The 12,488-nt window shown below is 55.3% G+C and overlaps 1 protein-coding gene across 5 annotated transcripts in view; it reads right to left on the bottom strand.

Moving 5' to 3' along the window:
- Positions 1 to 12,488, bottom strand: part of Sgsm1 (small G protein signaling modulator 1) — a 67,974-nt gene that overhangs the window by 24,767 nt on the left and 30,719 nt on the right. For 4 of the 5 annotated variants that reach the window (XM_060382596.1, XM_060382599.1, XM_060382598.1 and 1 more), the window contains 7 exons: positions 9,716 to 9,840; positions 7,610 to 7,677; positions 6,844 to 7,007; positions 6,551 to 6,683; positions 3,628 to 3,766; positions 1,929 to 1,993; positions 1,225 to 1,370 (listed from right to left, as the gene is read on the bottom strand). In XM_060382596.1, the coding sequence (XP_060238579.1) occupies positions 1,225 to 1,370; positions 1,929 to 1,993; positions 3,628 to 3,766; positions 6,551 to 6,683; positions 6,844 to 7,007; positions 7,610 to 7,677; positions 9,716 to 9,840 (840 nt within the window). Of the gene's footprint in view, positions 1 to 1,224; positions 1,371 to 1,928; positions 1,994 to 3,627; positions 3,767 to 4,998; positions 5,164 to 6,550; positions 6,684 to 6,843; positions 7,008 to 7,609; positions 7,678 to 9,715; positions 9,841 to 12,488 lie in introns of all 5 variants that reach the window. The other variant, XM_060382600.1, reaches the window with a different exon arrangement.

The raw sequence follows: 12,488 nt of genomic DNA, 5'->3' as shown, positions 1-12,488 counted from the left end.
TGTATGTCTTTTTGTTTGTTTGTTTGTTTTGAGACAGGTTCTCACTAGGTAGCCCTGGCTGTCTTAGAACTTGCTATGTAGACCAGGCTGAACTTGAACTCACAGAGATCCGTCCGTCTATACTTCCCGAATGCTGGGATTGCAGGCATGCGCCACCATGCCCGGCTTCCCTCTCTATTGACTGTAGATGAGATGGGCCAGCCTCCTCCTGCTCCTGTAACCTTGACTTCCCCACCTCGGTGGAGGAGGACACATGGGACCGTGAACTAAAATAAACCCTTACACCTTTAGGTTGCTTGTGTTGGGTTGTTTTATGACAGCAACAGGAAAGAAACTTCGACAGCTGCTGCATATAAATCCACACAGCTTTGTAGCTGTAGGTACAGAAACAAAGACAAGGGTACAGACAGATGACAGACAGCGCTGGAGAAGGTGCCCAGGCTACAGCTGAAGGTACACATGCACCCAAAGTAGCTATGGCTTTGTCCTAACAAATAACCACTAACTCATTCAGAACACAATACTATGTAGCTCAGACTATCCTTGAACTCACAAAGTGGCTTAGGCTGGCCTCAAACTCACAGTCCCTCGGCCTCAGCTTTGTGGGCACTGCAATGACAGGTGTGCACCCTGTGTCCAGCCTAACTGTTCCTTCTTTTCTTGAGAAGAAGAGACCCTAACGCTTAGGGCCGGAAGGATTTCAGATTTTAGGTTTTCTGGGTAGTTTGAATATTTGCATATATATATGTGTGTGTGTGTGTGTGTGTGTGTGTGTGCGTGCGCCTATTCCAATATATATGTAATATATAGGCAATGTGTGTGTGTATGAGAGAGAGAGATTCACTCATTTATAGGGATAGACCACGTCTGTGTTTAACAGAGACCTACATACACACATGGCCCTCCGGTCACTTCAGACAGTATTTTTAGTACACAGCACATTTGTGACCTGCTGTGTGAGGTCAGGTGTGGGATTTTCTTTCCATTGTGGTTCATGTCCGTCCTCAAGTTTCGATTTCAGAACATTTTGGATGTCGGGTTTGGGACTGGGATTCTATACTTCTGTGTGTTTTCCGAGCCCCTCACACTTTCACCTGGCCGGGGCTCAGGTCAGCTGTGGGTCTTGGGGCTTGATGGGTCCATGTTCAGGCAGGCATGCCTACCTGGCTACCCGTGAGTCCAACCTGAAAAAACGGCCTCCCTCCACCCTGCCCTCTGGCTCACCGAGCTGTCCTGGATATACTGGTTCCAGATGCTGGCTGTCAACCCTTGGCCAGCGTCGCAGGGCAGGTCTGGAGACACGATCTTGTGGTTGACCAGGGCCGACAGGTGGGTCCTCACGGTGGACAGGTGTCTGCAGTAGGCGAGCCCTGGCCGGGGAGGGAAGGCAGGAATCGCCATCTTCCCACTGCACCCCACCTCATCTCTCCTGGAAGCTCCCTGGGCTGTCCTGTTTCCTAGCCCTCTCTTCCAGAACCCTCGACCCGGAAAATTCTCTCTGTCCCCTTTGAGAAGGAAAGTGAGTTGGGGATGCTGTCAGTGGGCGTCACGACTACTAAACCTGTCTTTAGGCAGAGTCCACCCTCCTCTGCTGGATGCTGTAACACTTAACACAGGTGCTGTAGGCAGGGAAGGGACAGGGAGTGGAGGGAATGGAGGACTTCCGGCCTCACTCTGGGCCTGCCTCCCACTCCTTCAGAAAGAAGAATGGCCAGCTGTGACAGAATCACAGCTGGATGGAGAAGAAAACGCCATGGAGATGCCAAGCAGTCTGCTTGCTTTCCAAGATAGTCCTGTCCCCTCAAAGGAGTAGCCTGCCTTGGGGACCCCATCCACTTTATCCTGGGCACTAGGAATATGCCTGGCATGCAAGGCACTCAGTAAAATGCTTCTTGAGGACCACAGCAGTCATGGAGGCCTGTACTCACATCCATAGAAGGCTCTGGAAAGGATCTGGTACTTCATGTTATCACAGAGCAGTTTCAGCGGAGCCCTGCAGGAAAGGGAGGAGAGAGGGGGGAGAGAGGGCCACACACAGCTTAGCGGCTCTGCAGAGGAGCCATCCAGCTCCCCACAGCAGATCAGGGCCAGCTGCCAGCATGGAGGGAGGCTGCTGGGGCTCTGACCCGCACAACCCAGATTTCCCTTGGGGAGTCGCCACTTGGAAATGTGTCTCCATGGCTTGGATGGGGGCGGGTTATCACCTAGTACACGGACCAGGCTGAGATGGCTGAGAGGTGGTCATGTGAACCAACCTGGACCAGTGAGAATCAGCCCTGGGAGTTTGGCGCATCTACCTGGAAACACACTCTTTCCTGCCTAAGTGTCTACGCCAGTAGGATACATAGCAGTGGCTGCTGGGAGTGGTGGCCATTGTCAGAGAGGCCAGCCCAGGAACAGAGCGCCATGAAGGCTCTGGCTCAGCCCACAGCCGACGGGCAGAGAGTTGTTCCCATTCTCGGCAACTGGATCCAGCCAGGCTCCAAGCCACTGTGCCCCCAGAACCTCTCAACCATGCCAGCACATTTTCTTTCTTTTCCCATTTCCTTTTGCTGATTTTTTTTTTTTTTTTGAGGTTGGGTCTCATCATATAGCCCAGGCTAACCTGGGACCCCCAGTACTCTGCCTCAGTGTCCTGGGTGCTGGGATCACAGGACTTCTCCAACACACCCACTTATTCTTTTTTCTTTTTTTTTCCTCCTTGAACCAGTTTGAAGGATCTACAGGCCTGTGGATTTGGAACTGTGGGCTGCACAGTAGGCAGGGCTCAGAGCTCAGCACTTCCTGCACAATGGTAGTTGGGCTGTGTTGGGTGAAAAGCCAAGAGCAACGCCTCATGTGGCAGGGAGATGGGCCGCGAGCTCTTACAGAGGTCAGAATGGAAGACTCTGCACATCTATCCTCAGGATACCCCAGAGATACCGGACAAACCCAGGAAGCCTGGCAGGGGAGCATGGATAAAGACCCGGAGGGAGTGACTGTCCGGATGTGAGGCTCAGACTTTTTCAAGGTGCATCTGGTGAGCTGTGCCTTGGTGGGCTTGGCACTCGGCAAGGAGGCGAGCTTCTCACGGACACGGCTATGAAAGCAGATGGCCCGAGAGCAGACACTGGGTAAAGCGTCATATCTTGTGGTCCATGTTTATTGGTTCCTCCTAATAGCCCTACTAAGCTAATGTTTCATGGAGGAGCAGAGCACATAGTTGTTCAGAAATACCCCCGGCTCCTGGTGCATGCCGGACCTGTGTTTCTTGGCCTTCCTGGGAGTGGGGCCACTAAGGTGAAAGCAGAAACACCATTGTCTCTGACACTGTGGACTAGTGACATCCAAGATGGATGTCCATTAGAAAGCAGACCCATGACAGACTCAGCACACGGGACGCTTCAGCATTTGCTGTAAGAAGCTACTGTTGTTTCAGGACTGTTTGTTACTGCAGCAGAACCTTGTACCGACTGATACACGGATGGGAACTCCAGTGGCCAGGACCACATGAAGTTCCTGATTTAAATCTAGGTCCTGGGGACCCATTTGCCATGTTCACACCTCCCAAAATTTAGGGCAAGACAAGAGATCGATAGCCAAGGGCCTGCTTCAGGCTCCTCCATCTCTAGCCTAGGCCCCGCCTACCTCTCATGATTGCAGCCATTGGTTGAGCTGCCATCAGCTGAGCCGCTCTGGGAGCAGGAAGAGCAGGACGACTTCCGAGGACTGGGTTGCCACAGGGATGGAAGGTTGTTCACGGAGACATCCATTAGGTCCTGGGGCACTGCGGTGGATGGGGGGTGGAAAGGGGGCCCGGCAACAACCCTGGTTAAACCAGTGTGGATAACAGAACCCTCACCCCCAAAGCACGCAGCTCCCCAAAAGCTGGCTCAGGGGACAGGCAGGATCTGAGTGTGACAGTCCCGAGTGTGCCCAGCCACAATCTGACAGAGTCCCTGAGTCCACCTGATCCAGTGAAAGCCACCACCGAGGTTCAGAGGCCCTGGCTGTGAAGCACAGTGAGGACAGCCAATGAGGGAGGAAGTGGAAGGAAAGCTAGGAAGACAGACCCATCCCGGTGCAGAGAACCTCACCTCGCCATGTCCTCATTGAGTTCTGCTCATAGGAAGGGGACATCAGGGAAGGGAGACCTACTGGTTCTTCAGGGGAAAGGCTGGGGGCCTGAGTTCCTGGACCTGGGCCTCCACAGGACTTTGTGTGGTGTGAATGGGGGTAGGGTGGGGCTCATCTCAGCACAGAGGCAGAGTCCCCAGGGCCAGGGAGGGCCTTCAGCGCTGTTCATGCTCCTGAACCAGCAATCACCTTCAACAGGGGCTCCTGTGGAAGCCGTGCACCCATCCAGTACCCCCGCCCCATGTCCTGGAGACAAAACCCTCAAATGGGCTTGTTATTATAGATTCTCTTTCCATGATGCAGGTCCCAAGGGATTGGACTCAGGCTGTCAGGCATGGCAGCAAGCTCCTTTTCTCGCTGAGCCCTCTCGCTGGCCCAAGACCCGGCTTTCAGGTGAAAAATTTCAGTCACAGACATAAAGCCACGCCCAGCTCCTGGCTGGATTTGTGCCCTGAGCTGGCGTCTGCTGATCTAGGCTGTCAGACTCACCTCACCTGCTATTGTCTCTTAGGACAACTGTTCTCTCCTAGGCTCTCTTCCTGAGCCCTGAGCGGGAGGGAGACTTGCACCCTCTCCTGGTCAGCAGAGCTCGGTATGACTGGGTCACGCTGACCCATGAGACCGAAGCATGCTGGCTACAGAACAAGCCACACTCCCTCCTTTCACAGACTCGCCGCTGGGGGTGGGGGGCACAGGGGCGGGCAGGCCTGCAGACAGCACTAATGAGTCACAGAGCCCAACGGCTGCCCTCTGCGGGGTGGGTACCAGGAGGCCCAGGGCCGCTCAACTGCCTCCTTTTCCCATCTTCCTTAGGAACAGGACTCAAATGACGACATGGCTAAGGCGGCACCCAGCCCCTGGGGAGGGGGAACCAGACATTACTGGGGTGCTGCTCCTTCACACTCGGTGGGGGGATGGTGAGGTACCCCCTGGTCTGTGCCCAGTGGATCCCCCTGGCCACCACCAGCACGGACTGGCCAGTAGCAAGCATCATCCAGGCAGGGCCAACGGACAGGGGCCTAGGGCTGCCCAAGAGGTCATGGGCGACTTGAGACGGGAAACAAAAAGAACCAGTGAGGAGGGGAGGCTAAGGTGGGTGGACAGAGCACACCAGGGAAACTCCCTGGGGTTCTAACCCCCTCCCCCTGCCCCGCTCCACGCAGCCCCCACTTATATTGTGTTGGCTGGGGGCGGAGAGCCTGGGCATTTCTAAAGCGCCCACTCTGTGCGGGGCACTAGACCAGGTTCGGTCCTTCATCCTTGGTAACACGTAAAGAAGTCGGCTCTCCTCATCTTTTCAGAACAGGTATGCAGAGCTGCAGCGGCGGCGGTGACAGCGACAGCAGCGGCAATGTGGAGAGCTGCGCTGTTTTCTCTAAGATAGAGGCTAGCCCAGCAGCCCCAGCTAGCCTCAAACCCGCATTTCTCCTGCTTCAGCCTCCTGGATGTTGGATTGCAGGTGTGTCCATCATACATGGTTCAGTCCAGCTGTGTGTGTGTCTCTGTGTGTGTGTGTGTGTGTGTGTGTGTGTGTGTGTGTGTGGGTACATGTGTGTTTGTGCAGGTACACATGTGTATGTGGACGTCTGTGCATGCTTGTGGGGGCCAGAGGTCAGCCACAAGTGTTGTTCTCCAATACCATGTATTCTGGCTTTCACTGGCCCGGAACTTGACAGGCAGTATAAGCTGCCCGGCTAGCAAGACCCAGGGGACTGTGTGACTCTGTCTCCCTAGCACTCGGGTGACAAGTGCCTGCAGCTAGACCATGCCTGACTTCACGTGTGTGTGCATGTACGCCATTGTGTGCACATGAGTGTTGCGTGTACAAGAGGCCAGAACAGGATCTGGAGTGTTTTCTCCTACTGCTCATCACTTTTTATTTCACTGAATGCCCCTCACTAAATTAAAGGTCCATCTTGGCTGGGCTGGTTAGCCAGGAACTTGGGGGATCTGCCTATCTCTGCCCCCGGGGGCTGGGGCTGTGGACGTGTGCGGTCATTCCCTGCTTTTCATTACACGCTTGAATTCAGATCCTTGTGTTCATATTGACCCCCTCATAGCTGGAAGTGAGAGGCTGACAGGCAGGGTCACACGGTAGCTCGCATGAGCCTGCTGTGTGTGTGCTGAACGCCCATTTCACAGACGAGGAAAAGGAAGGCCAGGGAGGGACGGAAAGAAACCTGCCCAAGTCAAGCCAGGGTCCCAGAGCCTCGCCGCTGCCCCATCAGTGCTACCTTCTACCCAGTGGCATCTTCACTAGCTGAATGAGGGGTGCCGGCTGGTTCCCACTTTAGGGAAGGTGGAAAACACTGGGGCATTTACGATTGTGAGTCCCCCTTGCTGGCCCCAGAACCCAGACCTGTTGCCTCCTGCTTATGACTTTTAGGGTGGTTCTCAGGAGGAGCCGGCGAGCTTGGCCCCCCGGGCTGCCTACCGAGTTCGGACTGCATGCCAGGGTAGATGATGCGGAACACGTAATCTGTGGCCTCGTCGTCCTCCTTGTCTGAAGACGCGGACTCCGAGGACCCCTGCGGGCTCCGCTTGCGCAGCTTGGGAAATACCTTCCCCTGCAGGAGCACATCCCAGGGCACACATCAGAGAGCGGCCTGTCCCCAAGCCTGGCACAAAGGAGGGCCTCAGAGGGGAGCTCAGGAACCCACCAAGTCGCAGTGGCATCTGCTCAGCCTCCTCGAGCCCCTCACCCCCACCACACAGCCGACCCCTCACCTTTCCTCGCTGTGACCAAAGCGGCGGGTCCAGCTGCCCGTGAGGAAGCAGCCCATTCTCCAGGCAGGAGAGGAACTGTAGCAGGTGCCCGCCCTTGGGGAAGCGGAAGGGCGGCCGCTGGATCCCGTCCTGGCTCACCAGCACAACGGTCCCACCACTGTCCACTGCCACCACCAGACAGGAGAGGATGGCAGGATGACACACTGGCACAGTCTCCACTCTGCAAGCACACACCTCCACCCCCACCGCCAACCGGACCCAGGGGAGCTGCTCCGAGACTCCCGGCCCTAGGTGACTCCTAGGAGCGTGTATCGGACGCCTAATGCATGCCGTATCTTACTGTGACACCCGGAACATCGCTGTGAAGTCTGGCTGTTTATCGCCCATTTTACAAGGAAGAAGACCAAGGCTCACACACAGATTTTATGGCGTCACTAGGGTCACACAGCTGGTAAGCTACAAAGCCCGGATCGGAACCAAGGTCTCCCTTAGTGAAGGGGAGTAAGCCCCTTTATTAATAAACCCCGCCTAGACGAGGCGCAGCGCATGCTGCTTATTCTAAAAGGCACCTCCTTCTGGCTTTAATGAAATAGAGTGGCTGCCCTTGCTCTGCAGACCACTGATCTGGAGGTTTTAAGTCTCTGTAGCCAGCAGCCTGTGTTACTTCCTATCTGGCTGCCCAGCGCCACCCCATCACTAAGTGGCTGCAATTTGCTTGAGGAAGCACCATGGGCGCCCAGCCACCCGCTGTCCCCAGGTCCCCTACCTTGCTGGTGACAGTGCAGGTAAACAATCTCCTCTAGGCGGATGGTCACGGCGTAGTCCCAGTAGACGCTAGAAGGGGAAGTGTGGGCAGACTGCAGGAAGCCAGAAGAAGACCAGCCCAGGGGCACCCACTGATGCCTTCTCCCCAAGGCCCGCTCGCCCTAGCATCTGTATCCTAGCCTGCCTAGCTGCCCTCCCCTTCTTTTGGTCCCAGCACTACCACTTTCTGAGGAAACCCCCTTGGCCCAACTCTGCCAAGTCTCTACCGGGACTCTGGGAGGGGGAGGGTGATCGCCTGACCCAGACTGGCCAATCAAAACTGACTGGTCACAGTAATTGGCACCGTGACTCAAGCACAGCAAGTGAGAGGGACTGATTCATGCTTAGATAGGCCCGAAGGGCTACTTGCTGCCCTGGGCCGCTCAGAACCATGCAAGGAGGCCTGTCTGAGCACAGGGACAGCAGGTGGAAAAGCAGAGGCAAGAGATAGGATGAGTTCAGGCATGGCCGCCCAAGTCCCTGGGTCCAGCCTGGGGACCCTGCCCCTGGGTTCCTTGGATCGTTGGATAAATGCTCCAGTTGCTTGAACTTGATTTTGTTAATCAGAAGTTAAACATCTGTCCTAGCTCAGAGCCATCGGCCACCATAGGGCTGTGAACAGAAGTCAGAACTGGCCTTTGCCAGTTCTGGCCTCACATGGGCCAGTAGTGTGATTTGAGGTTTCTCTGAGCCTCAGTTTCCACATCTATAAAATGGGTGGGCTCTAATAAGATCACCAAAGATTCACTAGAATCTTGCATTTGAAGGACCCGACCCAGAGCCCCTCACCCAGTCCCCTCAGAACACAGTGCTTGTGGCATGGTCACTCTGAGTACTGGCTTAGCATGTCCTTCTAGCTCAGAACCCACCATGATCATGAGGGAAGTCATTTTCCCCACCAGAACCCCACACGGGGAGGCACCCGGGAAGGCGGGCTTTGTGCAAGTCCAGGAATGCAACCTCCCAGGGACCCTGTACCAGGGAGCAGCGTTCACTAGCCCTGCACAGCCCCCTACACCCCCTCCCAGATCCACTGGAGTCCCCTCAAGTTGCCAAGATGCCAGTCAGAACTGAGCACGTGGCGTGGTCCAGGCCCACCCAGCCCAGGATCCCACAGCTGGTCTGGTGGATACTCTTCCCATATCCTCCCTTCCTCGACCCTTTGCCCCAATTCCCGCTTCCGCCCTCAGCTCCCCCCCCCCCGCCCTTCCCCCAAAGACATCATCTCTTTTTCATCCATCTGTCCATGGCACCCGCTCATGGGAAGCCACAGACTGACCCAGGCATCATGCTGCATCCCACGTCTGACACCTTGCAGACCAGCTCTCCCCACCCTCCCTGGCTCTTAACTGGAGTTGAGAGCAGAAGAGCCTTACAGGCCTCCCGCCCTGGGCTACCAGCCGGCCACACCAGTGCCCAGGAAAGTGGGCATCCTCGGCAGCAGTTAGCAACCACAGTGCCCTTTCTGGTTCCATCTGTGAAGGGCTCCACTCCTACGCCCTCAAGCACAAATGAGGCAACTGAGGCTGGGGGACATGGACGTGGGTGATCACGGTCGCCCGGGAGGGGGTGGGGCTGGTTCTTGGCTCGGTCTGTTGTGTCCTCGCAGCTTGCCGAGGTGTTGCTTACTATTTGCTATCCTCACAACTTTGATAGCACACCTATACATTCTCTAAGTTACATTTTGATTTATTCATCTGTGTGTGCTCACGGGTGTGTGTGTCGGGGGGAGAGGTGGGCAGGCGCACATCCTGTTGATGAGTGGAGGTCAGAGGGCAAACTGGAGGGGTCAGTTCTCTCCTCCACCATACGGATCTCGGGAAGAGAACTCAGGTTGCCGGGCTTGGGTGGAAGAGACCATTGCTCCTTGAGTTATCTCACTGGCCCCAGAGAGTAGACCTAGACGGGTGAGCAGCTGGCCACGCCCACTCCCGAGGCTCTGCCTCTGTCTTGCGTCTTCTCAAGGCTGGAGGTCCCACAGCAGCAGGGAGGCTCGCCGGTGAACCATTAACAACAGGGCAGAGGAGGGCATCCCGGTGTCTAAGGGAGTCAGCTAAGGTTCCCTTACCTCTTCTCATAGTCCAGGTCCCCCACAGATCCATTCATCAGCTGGTTGGGTGTCCACTTCAAGGTCATGACGTCGGCTGTCTGGTGCAGGGACAGGTACCCTGGCACAGCCTCCATGTCATCCCTCTGCAGAGAGAGGAGAGCTCAGGCATGGCCATGTCTCTGGGCTGCCGTGGACATGGGCCTCATCTCTGCCTCTCGACGCCAGGTCCCGTCAGACCCAACAAGAGAGACTGCACTCTAATGTCACACTCAAAACAAGGCCTGTTTCTTGGCCAGCCTTAGGCGTAAAGACAGGAGAGGTCCCGTGACCCATGCCTGTGGGAATAGATATTACCCAGAAACCCTCTGCCCGAGTACCCCCTACACACACACACACATACACACACACACACACACACACACTGTGTAGCCCGGCCTCTATCTGCTCAGAATCTGCCCACGGTACCTCTCACCCACTTCCCACTATTCCAAGTCAGTGGGTGGGCAAGAAAATGTCCCCATCCCTCTCCGGGGAAGGAAAGCCTCCCCACTCCTGAGCCACCAGACGTCTTATCCATCCCTGACTTGGGACGTGTATGTTCATGGCTGTGGCGTCTCGTGGCTGTGAAGCGGCTGTCACTGCATGATTACACACAGGCTCAATCGCTGCTGACAGTCATCCCCTCCACTGAGCTCAAGCAGGGCTGTTATTTCGCAGGGCAGACACACGAGTGAGTTTTAAACGTCTCCTGACGGAGGAGGCCATGATTCGGCATCGGAAGGCAGAGCCGTTGTGACTTAGATTCGGGAACAAGGTGACAGCCCCTTACTCATCTCTCCAGGTCACAGAGCCCCAGATCCCTCTGGAAAGCAGAGACAGTGCCACCACCACGCTCCGTGGGCCTTCAGGCCCTCATCAGAGACAACACTGGACGTTCTGGACTTCCCAGGACTGCTGGGTAAGAGGTCAACAAAATTTTTGTGTTGAGGGTCTGGCAGGAAATACTTTGGGCTTTGTGAGCCATATATGGTCCACAGCCACCTTGCCTCTCTGTCACCAGAGCAGGGTCATTTTTCGATATCTTGATGACTCATGTCCTCTCTCTCTTTACTCCTGCCCTCATGCTGTGGATGGAGCCTTGGGCGTGCTTAGCCCTCTACCCCTGAATTGGACCCCGGTCCTCAGCATTGGAAGCTTTTAGCTGGTCATTTGAAAAGCAGCTACATCTCAAACTCATTGCTTCCTGAATGAAGGCATTGTACCTGCCGTGATGCAGGTATAACAGCCCTCGGCACAAATGACCTGCTCAGGGTCACACAGTGATTGAGGCTGTGATCACAGAGCCAGGACCTCGCCCTACTTCCTTCCAGCTGAGCCAGAATGACACACTGACTGTGAGCCACTGACCAGGAGGAGATGACAGCAAAGGACACTGCCTCGGAGCAGGGTCTGCTCAGGCCTCACGCTCTACCCTTGTGCCCAGCCAGCTGCTGGAGCACAGAAAGCAACCGATTCATCGGGAGTAGTTGGTGTGAGAGCACATCGTAATCCTGCCCCTCGTGCGGGCTTCAGCTTTGCCACCCCTACAGTTAGTGCAGCTCCGGGCACTTCACGGAGCACTGGGTAGGTGTCTCTGCCACACAGAGGCTCTGGGTAAGTGTTTGCTGAGTGACAGCCAGGTGGATGGGACGGCCTGATGGACAGGGATGTAGGGATGGACTGGAAAAGAAGTGGACAAGCAAGCAGGTGGGTGGATAGAAACTGGGTCAATATAAACACAGATAGATTGACAAATGGTGGGGGTGCAGAGAACGGAAGAGCTGACTGGCAGGGCAGCTAGCTAGAGATATTGCCCTATGTCCTTAGATATAGATGGATGTGTGTGTGTGTGTGTGTGAGAGAGAGAGAGAGAGAGGGAGAGAGAGAGAGAGAGAGAGAGAGAGAGAGAGAGAGAGAGAGAGGGAGAGGATAGATGCTGGATGGATAACGCACAGCCAGATGTAGGAGCAGATATACAGGGGCGTGGATGGATGAATGATAGCTTACTGGCAAATTGGCAAATGGATGAATGAACAAGTGGGGGGGCTGGCTAGATAGATGATGGTGGGCAAGCAAACAGAGTTATGCATTATGGAGGTGTTGGCAAGTGGAAGAAGGGAGAGATTGCCGGGTGAGTGGCCGGATGGATGGTGGATGGGTGGGTGGATGGGTGGATGGGTGGATGGATGGGTGGATGGATGGGTGGATGGGTGGATGGATGGGTAGATGGATGGGTGTGTGGATGGATAGGTGCATGGATGGGTGGATGGGTGGATGGATGGATGGGTGGATGGATGGGTATGTGGATGGATAGGTGCATGGATGGATATGTGGATGGATAGGTGGATGGATGGATATGTGGATGGATAGGTGCACAGATGGGTGGATGGATGGATGGATGGGTGGATGGATGGGTGGATGGATGGATATGTGGATGGATAGGTGCACAGATGGGTGGATGGATGGATGGGTGGATGGATGGATGGGTGGATGGATGGGTATGTGGATGGATAGGTGCATGGATGGATATGTGGATGGATAGGTGAATGGATGGATATGTGGATGGATAGGTGCACAGATGGGTGGATGGATGGATGGATGGATGGGTGGATGGATGGATGGATGGATGGATGGGTGGATGGATGGATGGATGGAGGGAGATGCTACTGGGTGATTGAAACAACAACAGGGGGTTGGGTGAGTGGTTAGTTAGATTGGTAGCTGAACAGATGTATAGACGGAGTTGTTGGTA

This window comes from Meriones unguiculatus, chromosome 4, assembly GCF_030254825.1.
Source record: "Meriones unguiculatus strain TT.TT164.6M chromosome 4, Bangor_MerUng_6.1, whole genome shotgun sequence".
Lineage (NCBI taxonomy): Eukaryota > Metazoa > Chordata > Mammalia > Rodentia > Muridae > Meriones > Meriones unguiculatus.
The sequence above is the reverse complement of the archived record's forward strand: the minus strand, read 5'-3'. Positions and strand labels throughout refer to the sequence as shown.